Source organism: Bos indicus, chromosome 9 (assembly GCF_029378745.1).
Source record: "Bos indicus isolate NIAB-ARS_2022 breed Sahiwal x Tharparkar chromosome 9, NIAB-ARS_B.indTharparkar_mat_pri_1.0, whole genome shotgun sequence".
In the NCBI taxonomy this organism is placed as follows: domain Eukaryota; kingdom Metazoa; phylum Chordata; class Mammalia; order Artiodactyla; family Bovidae; genus Bos; species Bos indicus.
Window position 1 is genome coordinate 41314849 of NC_091768.1, and position 17999 is coordinate 41332847.

Here is a 17999-nt window from a genome sequence, read left to right on the forward strand (position 1 = left end):
GGTTGACTTCAAGTCTCTTGCTCAAGGAACACTTTGGAAGAACAAAACTTACATAGTGGTAAAGATTCAGCATATGATTTGTTCTTTCTAAATTTCTGTCACCTTTTAATATTATTGATCAAAATGAATAATTTCAGATCAGAAGGAACTTTATTAATAAAAATATAAGTGCATCAGACACAGATCTTGTAAGAAAAAAAAAGTTGCTCAGTTGTGTCTGACTCTTAAATCTTTCACCAAAAACACTCTACCTCGAAACATAAACCTGTAGCACAAAACACAAAGCTATAAAACTTCTAGAGGGTAACACAGGAGAAAACCTAGGTGACTTTGAGTTTGGCAATGACTTTTTAGATACAACACCAAAGGCATAATCCATGAAAGAAAAACTGACATGTTTGCCTCTATTAAAATTAAAAACTTATGCTTTGCAAAAGACACTGGCAAGACAATGAAAAGATGAGCCACAGACTGGGAGAAAGTATTTGAGAAACATATCTGATATAGAACTTGTGTCCAAAATATACAAAGAACTCCTAAAACTCAACAACAAAAAACCAAACCAATCAGTTTTAACACTAATCTTTAAAAAGACCTGAACAGACACTTCACCAAGAAGATATACAGGTGGCAAATGAGCATATTAAAAAATGCTCAATATCATATTTCACTAGGGAATTGCAAATTAAAATGAGATATCGTTATTTACCTACTAGAATGGCTAAAATCCAAAACAATGACAAACACCAAACGCTGAGAAGGATGTAAAGGAAGACGAACTCTCATTCATTGCTGGGGGAATGCAAAATAGAAGAGTCACTTTGGAAAATAGCTGGGAAATTATTACAAAGCTAACCATAAGTGATCATGGTGTGGCCTAGAGCTAGATATCCTGGAGTGTGATGTCAAGTGGGCCTCAGGAACCGTTACTACAAACAAAGCTGGTTCACGTGATGGAATTCCAGCTAAGCTATACCAAATCCTAAAAGATGATGCTGTAAAAAGGTTGCCCTCAACATGCCAGCAAATTTGGAAAACTCAGCAGTGGCCACAAGACTGGAAAAGGTCAGTTTTCATTCCAATCCTAAAGAAAGGCAATGCCAAAGAACATTCAAACTACCATACAATTGTGCTCGTTTTACATACTCACAAGTAAATGCTCAAAATCCTTCAGGCTAGGCTTAAGCAGTATCGAGAACTCCCAGATGTACAAGCTGGATCTAAGAAAAGGCAGAGGAACCAGAGATTAAATTGCCAACAACCACTGGATCATAGAGTGAAAAAAAGGGGGGGAATTCCAGAAAAACATCTATACCTGCTCCACTGACTACACTAAAACCTTTAACTCTGTGGATCATAACAATCTGGAAAATTCTTAAAGAGATGGGAGTATCAGACCACCTTACCTGTCTCTTGATAAACCTGTATGCAGGTCCAGAAGCAACAGTTAGAACTGGACATAGAGCAACTGACTGGTTCAAAACTGGGAAAAGGAGTACTTCAAGGCTGTATATTGTCACCCTGCTTGTTTAACTTATGTGCAGAGTACATCATGCAAGATGCCAGGCTGGATGAAGCACAAGCTGGAATCAAGATTGCTGGTAGAAATATCAACAACCTCAGATGATACTACTCTAAGGCAGAAAGCAAAGAGGAACTAAAGAACCTCCTGTTGAAGGTGAAAAGAGGAGAGTGAAACCACTGGCTTAAAACTCAATATTCAAAAGCTAAGATCATGGCATCCAGTCCCATCGCTTCATGGCAAAAAGATGGGAGAAAAGGGGAAACAGTAACAAATTTTATTTTCTTGGGCTCCAAAATCACTCCAGATAGTGACTTCAGCCATGAAATTAAAAAACACTTGCTCCTTGGAAGAAAAGATATGACATACCTAGAAAGCATATTAAAAAGCAGAGACATCATTTTGCCAACAAATATCTATATAGTCAAAGCTATGGTCTTTTCCAGTTGTCATGTACGGATGTGAGAATCAGATCAGATCAGATCAGTCGCTCAGTCGTGTCCGACTCTTTGCGACCCCATGAATTGCAGCACACCAGGCCTCCCTGTCCATCACCAACTCCCAGAGTTCACTCAGACTCACGTCCATCGAGTCAGTGATGCCATCCAGCCATCTCATCCTCTGTCGTCCCCTTCTCCTCTTGCCCCCAATCCCTCCCAGCATCAGAGTCTTTTCCAATGAGTCAACTCTTCGCATGAGGTGGCCAAAGTACTGGAGTTTTAGCTTTAGCATCATTCCTTCCAAAGAAATCCCAGGGCTGATCTCCTTCAGAATGGACTGGTTGGATCTCCTTGCAGTCCAAGGGACTCTCAAGAGTCTTCTTCAGCACCACAGTTCAAAAGCATCAATTCTTCGGCGCTCAGCCTTCTTCACAGTCCAACTCACATCCATACATGACCACAGGAAAAACCATAGCCTTGACTAGACGGACCTTTGTTGGCAAAGTAATGTCTCTGCTTTTGAATATGCTATCTAGGTTGGTCATAACTTTCCTTCCAAGGAGTAAGCGTCTTTTAATTTCATGGCTGCAGTCACCATCTGCAGTGATTTTGGAGCCCAGAAAAATAAAGTCTGACACTGTTTCCACTGTTTCCCCATCTATTTCCCATGAAGTGATGGGACCGGATGCCATGATCTTCGTTTTCTGAATGTTGAGCTTTAAGACAACTTTTTCACTCTCCACTTTCACTTTCATCAAGAGGCTTTTGAGTTCCTCTTCACTTTGTGCCATAAGGGTGGTGTCATCTGCATATCTGAGGTTATTGATATTTCTCCCGGCAATCTTGATTCCAGCTTGTGCTTCTTCCAGTCCAGCGTTTCTCATGATGTACTCTGCATATAAGTTAAATAAACAGGGTGACAATACACAGCGTTGACGAACTCCTTTTCCTATTTGGAACCAGTCTGTTGTTCCATGTCCAGTTCTAACTGTTGCTTCCTGATCTGCATACAAATTTCTCAAGAGGCAGATTAGGTGGTCTGGTATTCCCATCTCTTTCAGAATTTTCCGCAGTTTGTTGTGATCCACACAGTCAAAGGCTTTGGTGAGAATAGGACCATAAAAAAGCCTTAGAACCAAAGAACTGACTTTTTGAATTGTGGTGCTGGAGAAGACTCTTGAGAGTTCCTTGGACAGCAAGGAGATCAAACCAGTCAATGCTAAAGGAAATAAACCCTGAATATTCACCAGAAGGACTGATGCTAGAGCTGAAGTTCCAATACTTTGGCCACCTGATGCAAAGAGCCAATTCATTGGAAAAGACCCTGATGCTGAGAAAGATTGAGGGCAGAAGAAGGAACAACAGAGGATGAGATGGTTGAATGGCATCACCTATGCAATGGACATGAGTTTGAACAAACTCCAGGAGATAGTAAAGGACAGGGAAACCTGGCATGCTGCAGTCCATGGGGTTTCAAAGAGTCAAAAATGACTTAGTGACTGAACAAAAATAACAACCGTTAAGATTACCATATAATCTAGCAATCATGCTCCTATTTATCCAAATAAAAACTTATATCCACAAAAAAACCTGCCCAAGTGAAAACTTACGTCCACAAAAACCTGCACAGAATGTTCACAGCATCTTTACTCATGACTGACAAAAACTAGAAGCAACTAAGATGTCCTTCAACAGGCAAATAGATAAACTACAACCACACAATGAAATATTATTCAGTGATAAAAATAAACAAGCTATCAAGCCATGAAAAAAACATGGAGGAGCTTTAAATGTAGTATATTTGCTAAGTGAAAGAAGCCAGTTTGAAAAAGCTACATACTGTATGATTCCAACCACATGACATTTTGAAACAGCAAAGCTATACAGATAGTATAAAGATCAGTGGTTGCCAGGGGTTCAGGGAGGGAGAAAGTGTTAGTCGTTCAGTCATGCCCGACTCTTTGCAACCCTATGGACTGTAGCCCAACAGGCTCCTCAGTCCATGGGATTCTCCAGGCAAGAATACTGTAGTGGGTTGCCATTCCCTTCTACCAGGGGATCTACCCAAGCCAGGGATTGAACCCAGGTCTCCTGCACTGCAGGCTGATTATTCAAGGAGAGAGAGGGAAGTGTGAAAAGATTGGAGCACAGGGAATTTTTAGGGCAGTGAAACTATTCTATATGATACTGCAATGACAGATAAATGACATTATGCATTCGTCAAAATCCATAACATGTACAAGTGTGAACCCTAATGCAAATTATGGACTTTGTTAAGAAAAAAAGAAAAAAATATATAGTCCATCTCCCCTCATTTTACAGCCAATGTCTCTGAGGCCCAGAAAGACCAAGAGACTTGCCAAAAATTACACAAAAAAAGAAGAGCTCAGGCCACAGCTGCGATCTGTTTTTATGGATAAAATTCAAAAACTGCACTGTGATGGATATCAGGAGTTGTTAATTCAGCCCTGTTAAAGCTTGAGCTGGGCTACTATTAAAAGTTAAGACCCTTGAGGCTTTCTGACAGTGAGATATTAAACACAATAAGGGTACAAAGGATAAAGAATTCAGCTTAAGTTATGATTCTTTCATTTTAAGCATAACTGTAAAGAAGAGGCTAAACAACTGGAACTGATGAGGTGGCACCTCAAGAAAGTAGAAAGCTTTTCTTCAGGGAAGGCTGAATGAACATCTGAGCTCAATTTGGTATTTGAGCTCTACACTTAGGACCAAAAAAAAGAAAAGAAAAAAATCTGCAACGAGAAAAAAGTTACCACTAAGTTCTTTATCAGGAGGCAGATAGGTATGGATTCCAATTCTGGGCCTGCCATTTATTAGCTGTGTGTTATGGGGAAAGTTATTTCAACTCTCTGGACTGAGCCATCAGGGAAACCCAAGAATACTGGAGTGAGTAGCCTATCCCTTCTCCAGGGGATCTTCCCAACCCAGGAATCGAACCGGGATCTCCTGCGTTGCAGGTGGATTTTTTACCAGCTGAGCTATCAGGAAAGCCTATGCTGCTGTATACTCATTGCCAAACATAGAGTGTGGCCATACTAGGTTTTCAATAAATACTGAAGTGCTGTTTAGTCACTAAGTCATGTTGACTCTTTTCGACTCCATGGACTATAGCCCACCAGGCTCCTCTGTTCATGGGATTTTCCAGGCAAGAATACCGGAGTGGGTTGCCATTTCCTTCTCCAGGGGATCTTCCCCATCCAGGGATCGAATCCTCGTCAACTGAACAAATGAATGCAAATACTGGGCTTTCATTTTTCCATTCCCCAACAATGAAAAAGGTCACTGATGTAACTGATGAAGGAAAATGGCATTGCTTTCTTTAATAAATAAAACTGAGATCTAAGGTTGACAATGAAAGAAGAATCTCTACACACAGAAGGGCAATTTATGAGTTAAATCCATGAGCTCCAGTTCTTGTCTTCAATATTGACTTTCCCCTTGGAGATCTCATTATCACTGTCCCTCCTCACTGGCTTTGTTGGGAGAAGAGTGTTGCTCCCCTTATAATGCTCGTGCCTTGTTAGATCTATAATTATGACTCCCTTATATATCTTGATACAGCAAAGATAAAGTTACAATATTTAAATAAAACTTTACCAAGGCCAGAAGATAATAAACTAGAAGAAAACACAGACATCAAAACAGAAATCAGGCAGTGAATCTTAAAAGTTAGGATTTTTCTCTCTGGGGCTTTTAGGCCCTATTCTATGATAGTTCCTGATCTACCCACAACTGGTAAATAAGAATCCATGCTTACCATAACCCCTCCTTAAAGACTAAACCTATGAAAGAGAAGCCCAGAAGGATCCAGGGTTACCTATCCCCACCTAGTTAAATCATTTTACCCAAGCTGTGGTTTCCTGATCTGGAACCTACATTTTTGGAAGAGCTGAATAAGAGAAACGTCAGTCCTTTAGGAGAGACTCTCCTATATTCAGAGAGCTGCTATGGTTTTATACTATAGGCCATCCTAAGTCAGTCAATCTTTATCTCAATTCAGCATGCGTGCGTGCTCAGTCACGTCCAACTCTTTGCGACCCTAAGGGATTTTCTATGCAAGAATACCGGAGTGGGTTGCCATTTCCTTCTCCAGGCAATCTTCCTGAGCCAGGGACTGAATCCGCATCTCCTGTGTCTGCTGCATTTCAGGCAGATTCTTTAGCCCTGAGCCACCAGGGAAGCTCAATATTTCTTGAGCTCAATATTGAATATTAATAATTCAATACTGATATGGGAATATATGCCAGATGCATACACTGCAGGATAACAGAGACTGCCTACTGTCAAAGTGAAAGTGAAGTCGCTCAGTCGTGTCCAACTCTTTGCGACCCCATGGACAGTAGCCTATCAGGCTCTGCGGTCCATGGGATTTTCCAGGCAAGAATACTGGAGTGGGCTGCCATTTCCTTCTCCAGGGGATCTTCCCAACCCAGGAATTGAACCCAGGTCTCCTGCATTGCAGACATGCTCTACCGTGTGAGCCACTAGGGAAACCTACTGTCAAACCATTCAGTAATTTTAGCTCTCTAGAAATGTTAGTAGCATTCTACAAGTTGACTAGTCATTTCTTCTTGAAATTTGCAAATTCCTGGTTGCCCATTTCTGGGTTATTCTCTTTCTTCTCTGGTGAGTTTCAGACTCTCACTCATGCTTGTGTCATGCTCAGTCATGTCTGACTCCTTGCAACCCCATGGATTGTAGTCTGTCTATGAATACTGGAATGGTTTGCCATTTCCTCCTCCAAGGAAGAGTCAGGGATTGAGCCCATGTCTCCTGTGTCTCCTGCATTGGCAGGCAGATTCTTTACAACTGAGCCACCTGGGAAGCCCAGTTTCAGACTATCCTGGCTCTTATTCTACATTTTCACCATAGCCAATTGAGTTGTTCCCATGGTTAGAGTATAACACGGAACTGATGCTTTTGAACTGTGGTGTTGGAGAAGACTCTTGAGAGCCCCTTGGACTGCAAGGAGATCTAGCCAGTCCATTCTGAAGGAGATCAGCCCTGGGTTTCTTTGGAAGGAATAATGTTAAAGCTGAAACTCCAGTACTTTGGCCACCTCATGCAAAGAGTTGACTCACTGGAAAAGATTCTGACGCTGGGAGGGATTGGGGGCAGGAGGAGAAGGGGACGACAGAGGATGAGATGGCTGGATGGCATAACGGACTCGATGGACGTGAGTCTGAGTGAACTCCGGGAGTTGGTGATGGACAGGGAGGCCTGACGAGCTGCGATTCATGGGGTCACAAAGAGTTGGACATGACTGAGCCACTGAACTGAAACTGAAACACAATGGTTATGAGTAAGCTTTGGATCAACTCTAGCATTTTTTTTTAAGCTATGCAAGGGTAAAATAATATATGTGCAAAGCATTTAAGAGAGTGCCTGAAACACAGAAGCACATAGACATGGTAGGTTAAAAGCAAAATAAAACAAAATATTCTAATAATTTCCAAATATACATCTCTAGCTCAGACCTCACTGCTGAGCTCAAAATGTATCCCCATATGAAACATGGGGCCTATGAAAACTTAGAAATAAGATTACCCTCTGAAGGCTAAACTATCAATCCGTACATAACGGACCAGAGCAGATATATGCAAAGTTGGCTTATACAGACAGAATGGCTCCAAGACTAGAGACTAGGTTACAATATAAATGTTTCAATATATTTAAAGACAGAATGTTTTCATCAAAAAGAAGAGTTGTCAAAGAATGGAAAAAGCAGCCTAGAGAGGCAAAAACTGGAGGCAATCTTAAGTTCTGCTGTAGAGGTTCTCATAGCTTAATGTTACCAAGTGACCACAACATATATCTAATTTCCTTTGTTCCGATTCTAAGCTCCTAAGCAACCTGGTGATTTCTCACATAATTTTCCTACAGAGAAAACCCCTTACTCAGAGAAGCAGTATGCTATCTACTTGACAAATATCTCAAAGTACATCAATAATTTGGCATCCTAATAAATTCATCAGTCAAGTGTGTATATGTATCTCACAAACTCTGGTGCACTTACCAAGACTGTGTTTGTAAGTGCACAAGACTTAGGAGCCTTGTATAAAGCCCAGAGATAAATCCATGCACCTATGGACACCTTATCTTTGACAAAGGAGGCAAAAATATACAATGGAGAAAAGACAATCTCTTTAACAAGTGGTGCTAGGAAAACTGGTCAACCACATGTAAAAGAATGAAACTAGAACACTAACAACATACACAAAATAAACACAAAATGGATTAAAGATCTAAATGTAACACCAGAAACTATAAAACTCTTAGAGGAAAACATAGGCATTATACTCTCTGACATAAATCACAGCAAGATCCTCTATGAACCACCTCCCAGAGTAATGGAAATAAAAACAAAAATAAACAAATGGAACCTAATTAAACTTAAAAGCTTTTGCACAAGAAAGGAAATGATAAGCAAGGTGAAAAGGCAGCTTTCAGAATGGGAGAAAATAATAGCAAACGAAACAACTGACAAAGAATTAATCTCCAAAATATACAAGCAGCTCATGCAGCTCAATACTAGAAAAATGAACAACCCAATCAAAAAGTGGGCCAAAGAACTAAACAGACATTTCTCCAAAGAAGACATACAGATGGCTAACAAACACATGAAAAGATGCTCAACATCACTCATTATTAAAGAAATGCAAATCAAAACCACTATGAGGTATCATCTCATGCTGGTCAGAATGGCCACCATCAAAAAGTCTACAAATAGTAAATGCTGGAGAGGGTGTAGAGAAAAGGGAACCCTCTTACACTGTTGGTGGGAATTCAAACTGGTACAGCCACTATGGAGAACAGTGTGGAGATTCCTTATAACACTGGAAACAGAAATGCCATACAACCCAACAATCCCATTGCTCAGCATATACACCGAGAAAACCAGAATTGAGAGAGACACATGTACCTCAATGTTCATTGCAGCACTGTTCACAATAGCTACGACATGGAAGCAACCTAGATGTCTTGTCCATTGACAGATGAATGGATAAGGAAGTTGTGGTACATAAACACAATGGAATTTTACTCAGTTATAAAAAAGAACACATTTGAGTCAATTCTAATGAGGTGGATGAACCTGGAACCTAGTATATGGAGTGAAGTAAGGCAGAAAGAGAAACACCAATAGAGTATATTAACGCATATGTATGGAATTTACAAAAACGGTAATGACGATCCTAGGTCCAAGGCAGCAAAAGAGACACAGATGTAAAGAACAGACTTTTGGACTATATGGGAGAAGGCAAGTGTGGGATGATTTCAGAGAATAGCACTGAAACATGTATATTACCATATGTAAAACAGATGGCCAGTGCAAGTTTGATGCATGAAGCAGGGCACTCAAAGCCTGTGCTCTAGGACAACCCAAAGGAATGGGGTGGGGAGGGAGGTGAGAGGGGGGTTCAGGACGGGGGGCCAATGTGCACCCGTAGCTGATTCATGTCAATGTATGGCAAAAACCACCACAATATTATAAAGTAATTACCCTCCAATTAAAATAAATAAATTTATTATTTTTTTTTTTGTTTAAAAGTTTTGTATTGTGTCATACAAACTGTCTTCAAAAACAAGTGCATAAGTGAAAATTTTAAAATAAATAAATTTATTTTAAAAAAACACTGATCACAGATCAGAATAACAAATATAATAATAATAATGATTTTAAATACTGCAACACTTACCACAATGTGACAGAGACATGAAGTTAGCAAATGCTGTAGAAAAAATTGTGCCGATGTACTTGCCCAATACAATGTTGGGCAAGTATATAAATGTCCAATTTGTAAAAAAAATAAATAAATAAAAAAGCATTACTTGTGAGGAACAATAAAAACAGGTATACCTGTTTAAAAAAAAAAGACTTAGGAGCCGTGGTTTTTTAATGAATTTCATAGTGAAGGCCTCTTGTTGGAGTACAGCCATTCAGCCTTTTCCTTGACTAGAGTACTGTTCATTTAAAGCAGGAACTCCTCTACATATCCTCTACTTTGTGTTCAGTCATGCCGGACTCTTCGCGAGCTCATGGACTGTAGCCCACCAGGCTTCTCTGTCCATGGAATTTTCCAGAATACTGGAGTGGGTTACCATTTCCTACTCTAGGGGATCTTTCCAACCCAGGGATTGAACCCACATCCCTTGTATCTCCTGCACTGGCAAGAGGATTCTTTTCCACTTAGGGCTACCTGAGAAGCCCCATCCTCTACTCTATACTATAAATACATGTGACTATCTTATAACAGGATGAGATATGTAGGAACATGGTAAAAATTATTACCAAATTCAATTTCAGGAGGGTGAACACTACAATTTACTAGCAATAAAAGTTTGCTCTGTTAAGACTACTTTTCTAAAATGTTGCATTATAAAATACCTTCTTCCATTCATTAATTATCTCATGTTTTTGTGAACAGGTAAATATGCAACACCTTTGAAAATTCTGACATTAACATTTTTCTTCCATTCTTTTTTTTTTTTAATTTTATTTTATTTTTAAACTTTACATAATTGTATTAGTTTTGCCAAATATCAAAATGAATCCATCACAGGTATACATGTGTTCCCCATCCTAAACCCTCCTCCCTCCTCCCTCCCCATCCCATCCCTCTGGGTCGTCCCAGTGTACTAGCCCCAAGCATCCAGTATCGTGCATTGAACCTGGACTGGCAACTCGTTTCTTACATGATATTTTACATGTTTCAATGTCATTCTCCCAAATCTTCCCACCCTCTCCCTCTCCCACAGAGTCCATAAGACTGTTCTATACATCAGTGTCTCTTTTGCTCTCGTACACCAGGTTATTGTTACCATCTTTCTAAATTCCATATATATGCGTTAGTATACTGTATTTATGTTTTTCCTTCTGGCTTACTTCACTCTGTATAATAGGCTCCAGTTTCATCCACCTCATTAGAACTGATTCAAATGTATTCTTTTTAACGGCTGAGTAATACTCCATTGTGCATATGTACCACAGCTTTCTTATCCATTCATCTGCTGATGGACAACTAGGTTGCTTCCATGTCCTGGCTATTATAAACAGTGCTGCGATGAACATTGGGGTACACGTGTCTCTTTCCCTTCTGGTTTCCTCAGTGTGTATGCCCAGCAGTGGGATTGCTGGATCATAAGGCAGTTCTATTTCCAGTTTTTTAAGGAATCTCCACACTGTTCTCCATAGTGGCTGTACTAGTTTGCATTCCCACCAACAGTGTAAGAGGGTTCCCTTTTCTCCACACCCTCTCCAGCATTTATTATTTGTAGACTTTTGGATCGCAGCCATTCTGACTGGTGTGAAATGGTACCTCATAGTGGTTTTGATTTGCATTTCTCTGATAATGAGTGATGTTGAGCATCTTTCCATTCTTTCAAATATTTAGTAAGTTCATTCTGTGAGGTACGGTACTCAGAGCTGGAGGTGATTTGCAAAAACTGGCACAGCTGCTACTCCTGCTTGCTAACACTTAGAAGCAGACATATTTCAATCAAATTATCATACTAACAACTGTAAAACTACATTTGTAACTTACTAGCAAGTAAAGGTGGAGAAGGAAATGGTAACCCACTCCAGTATTCTTGCCTAGAGAATCCTATGGATGGAGGAGCCTGGTGGGCTGCTGTCCATAGGGTCGTACAGAGTTGGACACAACTGCAGCGACTTAGCAGTAGCAGCAGCAAGTAAAGGTATAGGGCACAATAAGAGTATGTAATAGGGGCATTTAATCAAATAAGGTAAATTTCCTGACCCAAGGATCAAACCCAGGTCTCCCACATTGCATGCAGATTCTTTATGGTCTCAGTCACCAGAGAAACCCCAAGATTACTGGATTGGGTAGCCATTCCCTTTCTCCAGAGGATCTTCCTGACTCAGGGATCAAACCCAGGTCTCCTGCATTGCAGGCAGATTCTTTAGCGTCTGAGCTATCAAGGAAGCCCATAACCTTCTCTGAGAAAGTGATATTTCACTCCAGACCTAAGCACAGGAGTCAGAGAGTCTTTGTTGCTGGACAAAGAAAATGGTACCAGAGATGCTGCATCCATATTCAGTGTCTAGCTCTTCTCCTGAAAGTTGCTCAGTTGTTTCGGATTCTTTGTGACCCCATGGACGATAGAGTTCACGGAATTCTCCAGGCCAGAATACTGGAGTGGGTAACCTTTCCCTTGCTCCAGGGGATCTTCCCAACCCAGGGATTGAACCCAGGTCTCCCACATTGCAGGCGGATTCTTTATCAGCTGTGCTACAAGGGAAGCCCAAGAATACTGGAGTGGGTAGCCTATCCCTTTTTCTGTGGATCTTCCTGACCCAGGAATCGATCTGCAGTCTGCCGCACTGCAGGTGGATTCTTTACCTACTGAGCTATCAGGGAAGCCCAGCTCTTCTTCTATTCTCTCTTAAATAAAACACCCTTCTGGCTTTCAAGATCCTCAGTGAACTCCATGTTGCTGTACGCAGGGATCAGTTATCCTTATACCACTTGACTTAAAGCAGCATTTAACATAGCATTCCTTCCTCCTCAGCCACTTTCACTTGGCTTCTAGGATGTCATGCTCTAGGTTTTTCTCTCTGTTCACTGGCCACTCTCGCATAGTCATCAGTTGCAGGTAACTCCAAATTGACCCAGACTCCATGGAGTGCCTTTCTGTGATATCAACTATTCTCAGTCTTTATCTACTATCAAAACACTACTGGGGGGTGGGGGCAGACAGGCAGGGAACTACTGTGAAATCCAAAATTGTATCTACAGCCAGATCTTTACCCTCATCTCCAGACTCATTTACCAAACTGACTACTCCGTATCTCTACTGTAAAATCTTAGAGTCATCTCAAACATAAAATAGCCAAACTAAACTCCTGATCTACCCATTTACCCCCAAACACAAATCTGGAGACTTTCCCATTACATTGGCAATTCCTTCCTTCTAGTTGCTCAAGCTAAAAAACTGTAATTATCTTTGACTCTTTTACTCTCAAAACCTCATAGCCAATCTGTCAGCAAACCTGTTGGCTCTACTTCATAATACATCCAGACTCTGGCCTCTTCCCACTGCCTCTACTGTTACTACCCTGGCCCACTACTACTGACATTTTTCACCTGGACAATTAGCTTACTGTTAGTGTCTCTGCTTCTACCCTTGCTTCTCTGTGGTCCACGATCAACACAATTTAAAAGAAGTAATCAATTTAAAAAGTCAGATTATGCAACCCATCTGCTCAAAACGTTCCAACAGCTTCCTGTCTCAATCAAACAAGTCAAAATTTCTTTCAGTCATCTATATGACCTCCTTCCTCTGTGACCTCATGCTATTCTCTCTTGCCACACTGCTATTTGTCAAATGCGAAGACCTGCAGGTCTTTGTACTGGCTGTTCTCTTCATAGAAACATTCTTACTCCAGGCCTCTGCATGACTTTCTCCTCCTATTTCAGATCCCCTCAAATGTCTGCTTCTTGATTAGGTCTTCTCTGACCACCTTATTTAAAAGTGAAACTTGCCCCCCAAAACCTGGCACTCTCCATTCCCCTTCTGAGTTGGTTCTTCTTTTTCTCCACTGCATTTGTTTTCACTCCCAATATGTCACATATTTATTGTCTATATCTCCTTACTAGAATGCAAAATTATGAGTAAGGACTTTTGTACATTGTGCTCAGTAGTATAACATCAATGTCCTATTACATAGTAGGTACTCAACAGATAGTTGTTGAGTGAACAAATGGATAAAAAGGAATAAGAGAACCAGTGACTGAAAGATCTGTATGACTGAAGCACATAAAGTTGGAGAGTGGTATGCTAGGTGAGGTGGAAAGGGGCCAAATGACATTAGGCTTTATAAAGAAACTTTGCCTTTAAGATTAAAGTAAGACATCACTACATAGTTTTAAGAGAAATTTACATTTCAAAAAGATTATTCTGGCTGCTGTGTGGAGAACCAATGGAGAAACCCCAGGCTGAATAATCACTATTGCAATGGTTTTGGTAAGAGATTATGGCAGTTTAGAAAAGACTGCTTATGTAGATGCAGGGAAAAGGATGGATTTGACGGGTGTTTGGGAGATAAAATCGATAAGACTTAACAATAATCTGGCTACACATGTATGAAGGTGTAGGAGCAAATTAACCAAGATGGTGGTGGTCAAGCTCTCTTGCCTCCACGGCCTCTCGCTATTGCCCCATGTTTCGTAAATACATGGTTATGTAACAGCTGAGATCACTTACAGCAGTGCACATGCAGGTCAAGATGTACCCGCTTGGCCACCAGCCACTTTTTGCTCTGTAAACACATATAAGCTCCATCTGAAAAGCCGTTGCAGCTACATTATAGCTGTGTCCACCGGGTCAACCATGAGAGAATCCAGTGCGTCTGCTGTTATGGTTGCTACGCCAGTCAGGAGAGAATAAACATATCTGTAGTTTCTATGGCTCCTTGAGCTTTCTTCCAGCTTTCCTGCTCGTGCCTTGCCTACCCTGGGCTCAATGAACAGTGTAAACAGTGAGGCACAGTGAGGCAGAAGCACATTAAGAAACCAAGAATAAAGATTAGATTTCAAATTTTCATCACAAGTGGTCGGAATTATCCTAAAGCGAAATATGGAACACTGGAGAACAATCAGAGGTGATAACCATGCATTTGGTTTTAGGCCTGCTGAGTTTGAAGTGCTTGTGAGCTATCCAAGACCTATCTTGGAAATGCATATAACAAAGCTCAAAGGTAAAGCTGGATGGAGTTATACATTTAAGAGTCATAAGTGGTGGTGAAACCACAGCTACGAATGAGATCATATTCAATTACACAGTAAAAAGGAGACTTGGACTTAAGAAACTACCCTACACTTTGTGGGTTGAACAAAGGAGGATGAGTCCGTCAAAAAGAAAAGAAAAAAACAGCTTTTTTGGATTCTGAACCATACTCATAAGTTCTCTTTTTTAAAAAAATTTGATTTAAACCAGTAATCTCAGAATGTTGAAGGCTTCCCAAATTAAACCAATTCATCAGAACTCTTTTCAAAGATAGGTCACTTTCAGAAACCATCTGGAAAATTCACAGTACCATTCTACTTGCTGCTTGAAAATACATCAATATACAAAAAGATATCTATTCCAAAATATATACGACCTCGGCTTATTGCAGTTTCCTGAAATTACCTTCTCTCTCTTTTGCTCAGGGCTTCACCATATGCTGTTCTTCTGGCCCTCTTTCCCCGAGATGAAGATTTCCCTAACTTTCCAAAACTTGGCTAAGTGATCTTTTTTCTGTCCATCCCAATAATATGTCATAGTGCTGTATGTTTAATGTGTATACTGTGTGTTTAACCATTAATTAGATGTCTTTTCCACTGTTGTATATTTAGTACCTAACAAGGCTAAATTTTTAGAGACACATCTATTCTGCAACTTTAAACAGTTAAAATCTAATTTGGTTATCAGTCCATTGCCTGGCGTGCAGCTGTCCAGGGGGTCGCAGAGTCAAAAAGACGGAGCGACTGAACAACCACTGCTGCTGCTGCTGTAAGTCGCTTTAGTCGTGTCCGACTCTGTGCGACCCCTTAGACGGCAGCCCATCAGGCTCCTCCATCCATGGGATTTTCCAGGCAAGAGTACTGAAGTGGGTTGAACAACCACTGACAACCGTTCAAACGTTGACCTTCCTCTAGAGGAATGACTCAAATGGTAACTTGTAAACAAACGATTGAATCTTTAAAACATACTCAATTTTGGAGATTATTTTCATACGGTATCCTTAAGGCCTGCAAAAATTCATATTTAGGAATACCAGGGATTCTTTCCCATTGAGTCTCATACAAAATGGATTTGACAGCTCTCTTTGAATGCCTGGCTTGGGATGTCAAAAATTTCAGCAAGTAAAGCACAGAACACCCCTGCACAATGGCAAACAAAGCCCGCAATTGCACAGGGATACCCAGTCCATCACGCGCGAGCCCGCTTGGCAGGACGGAAGCAGAGGCAGCAGCGTGGAGCACCGGTTTCCACAGCATCCCCCTTGTCTGGCCTTACGCCGCACCCTCCGACCCTCAGGGTAGCGACCATTCCCAAATTCTCTCCTCGACGCTGGAGAACTGGGCACCCGGACTAGTCCTTCCCAACGTAGATTACTCATAGAAGTCCCTGGACTAAAGCTTACAGTCCTAGATGGCTCGGTTTCTAAACTAGAGGAAATGGAGGAAGGGAAAAAATCCTGTCAAGGAAAAGTGGCAGCCAAGCCCACAGTGCTCACCAAGCCGACGCTCTCAGTCAATCCTCGTCAGCGCTAACCGTTGGCTAGCAGGCCGCCAAAGGCAATGTCGCAGTGGCTCTTGGGGGCTGTAGTTTTTGTCGCAAACGAAAGGCGCAGACAGCACCCAAACTACCTTTCCCAGAAGTCAATGCGAGCATGCCCTGCTTCTTTAAATCTGGGGTTTGGCGTAATAAAGACAGCGTTCTTATTTTTAGACTGACCTTAAACTTAGATTCAGGCACTTCCAGGTGTACGTCTGTGCACACTTTCTTTTCCCTGTTTGTGTTGTCTGTGATAGCGTACTTCAACCTCCCCTTACTTTCTTTTTTTCCCCTTTTTCGGTCCAAAGAAGCCAAACGCCAGGGGATTGAAAACGCTCCCCGGCGCAGATTAAGTGCCTATTAAAGCGCATGCGCCTTGCTTGCTGTCACGCTTGCGTAGCAACCGGCAGCGGTTGGCGGCCGCGCGCGGACCTGGGGTCTGGAGGTAGCCTGTGGGTGGGCGGGGCTTTTTCCAATGGCTTTGCCTCCGCGGGTCGCGTCTACTAGGGCGGGGAAGAGGGCGCAGGGGCAGGGGCGGCTCCTGGTTTGTGCCGGGAGGAGAAAGGGGAGGGGCTGGGGGGTGAGGACCCCATCTTCCCTCCCCGCTCCCGCCCTCTGGGCCGAGCCCCACAGATGAGGCTGGGCGAAGGGGCGGGCTCTGCGCCGCGGACCCCGCAGCTCCGCCAGCTTCGCGGCCCAGCCCTGCGCTCGGGGATTGCGGGGCTGCCCTGTGCCCGTCTGGCTTTGGAGGCGGTGGGCGGTGGACGCAAGGACTGGAACAGAAGCGGCGTCTGTCCAGGGCACCCGGAACCGACAGAGCAGGAGACGCTTTTCCTCCAACGCTACAGAGACAGCGGCTGCACAGGGCTGCCGCCCCCCGGGAGCGTCAGGGTCTCTGGCCGTGGCGGCCAGCGAGCCAGGGTTCCGCAAGCCTTCCCAGCCAGCGCCCGGCCGAGAGGGAGGAGCTGCAGAAGGCGGGGACTGGTGCCGGAGGAGGGGCGGGGTGGGAACGCTCCCGAGAACACCGTGGCTGCACTGACAAAAAACACCGAATGGCTGGAGAGCGTTCAACTGTTACCAGCCTTTTTGGGCAGAGCACGGGTTTGACAGCTCCTCAACGTGAGGATATCCGCTGACCCCGCGGGTCGCAGAAGAACACTTTCCCGACACTGGCTGTGCAGCAAAGCCAGCGCTGTAAGGTTTCAACTTGCCAACTTTTTTTTCCAGTCTCTGGCCAGAAGACTGCCCCTCCGGGTAGGAGAGGGCGAGCTCTGTCTTGTAGCTCGAAGAGACGCTTCTGGTTCCAAATGTCACCCAGACGTGTTTTTTCATGACGATTCTAGTTCTCTGATTTCATTCTTATATTTCTCGTTTTAAAAATATAAAGTGCTTTGGGGGGCATGCTGAAAGTTAACTGAAGACGGCAAAGAAAAAACTCCACGGTTGTCATGGCTGAAAGAGAGAATGAAGTGAGATGGGATGGACTGTGCAGTAGAGATTCAACTACTAGAGAGACAGCTCTGGAAAACATTAGGCAAATCATTGTGAGAAAAACCGAGTGTCTTCGTTTGGTGAAAGAGACACCTTATCGTCCAGCAGACGGCCTTTCAAATGCGGTTTCTTTGGATGGATTGAATAAGCTTCTTGCTCATCTGCTTATGCTTTCTAAGAGGTGTCCCTTTAAAGATGTGAGAGAGAAAAGTGAGTTCATCCTGAAGAGCGTCCAGGTAAGA

At 42.4% G+C, this 17999-nt stretch overlaps 2 protein-coding genes across 9 annotated transcripts in view; one reads left to right on the forward strand and one right to left on the reverse strand.

Annotated features, from left to right (window-relative positions):
- CEP57L1 (centrosomal protein 57 like 1) overlaps positions 1 to 16663 on the reverse strand; it is a 91268-nt gene extending 74605 nt beyond the window's left edge. For 2 of the 8 annotated variants that reach the window (XM_070795527.1, XM_070795522.1), the window contains exons 1-2: positions 16226 to 16385; positions 1151 to 1220 (exon numbers count right to left, since the gene is read on the reverse strand). The gene's annotated coding sequence lies outside the window, so the exon portion shown is untranslated. Of the gene's footprint in view, positions 1 to 1150; positions 10562 to 16225; positions 16392 to 16446 lie in introns of those variants that run through there. The other 6 variants (XR_011568326.1, XM_070795525.1, XM_070795526.1 and 3 more) reach the window with 6 other exon arrangements.
- Positions 16664 to 16813: 150 nt separating this feature from the next.
- SESN1 (sestrin 1) overlaps positions 16814 to 17999 on the forward strand; it is a 114376-nt gene continuing 113190 nt past the window's right edge. The window contains exon 1 of the mRNA XM_019967258.2: positions 16814 to 17993. Within this exon, the coding sequence (XP_019822817.1) occupies positions 17715 to 17993 (279 nt within the window). The 5' untranslated portion in view covers positions 16814 to 17714. The remainder of the gene's footprint in view (positions 17994 to 17999) is intronic.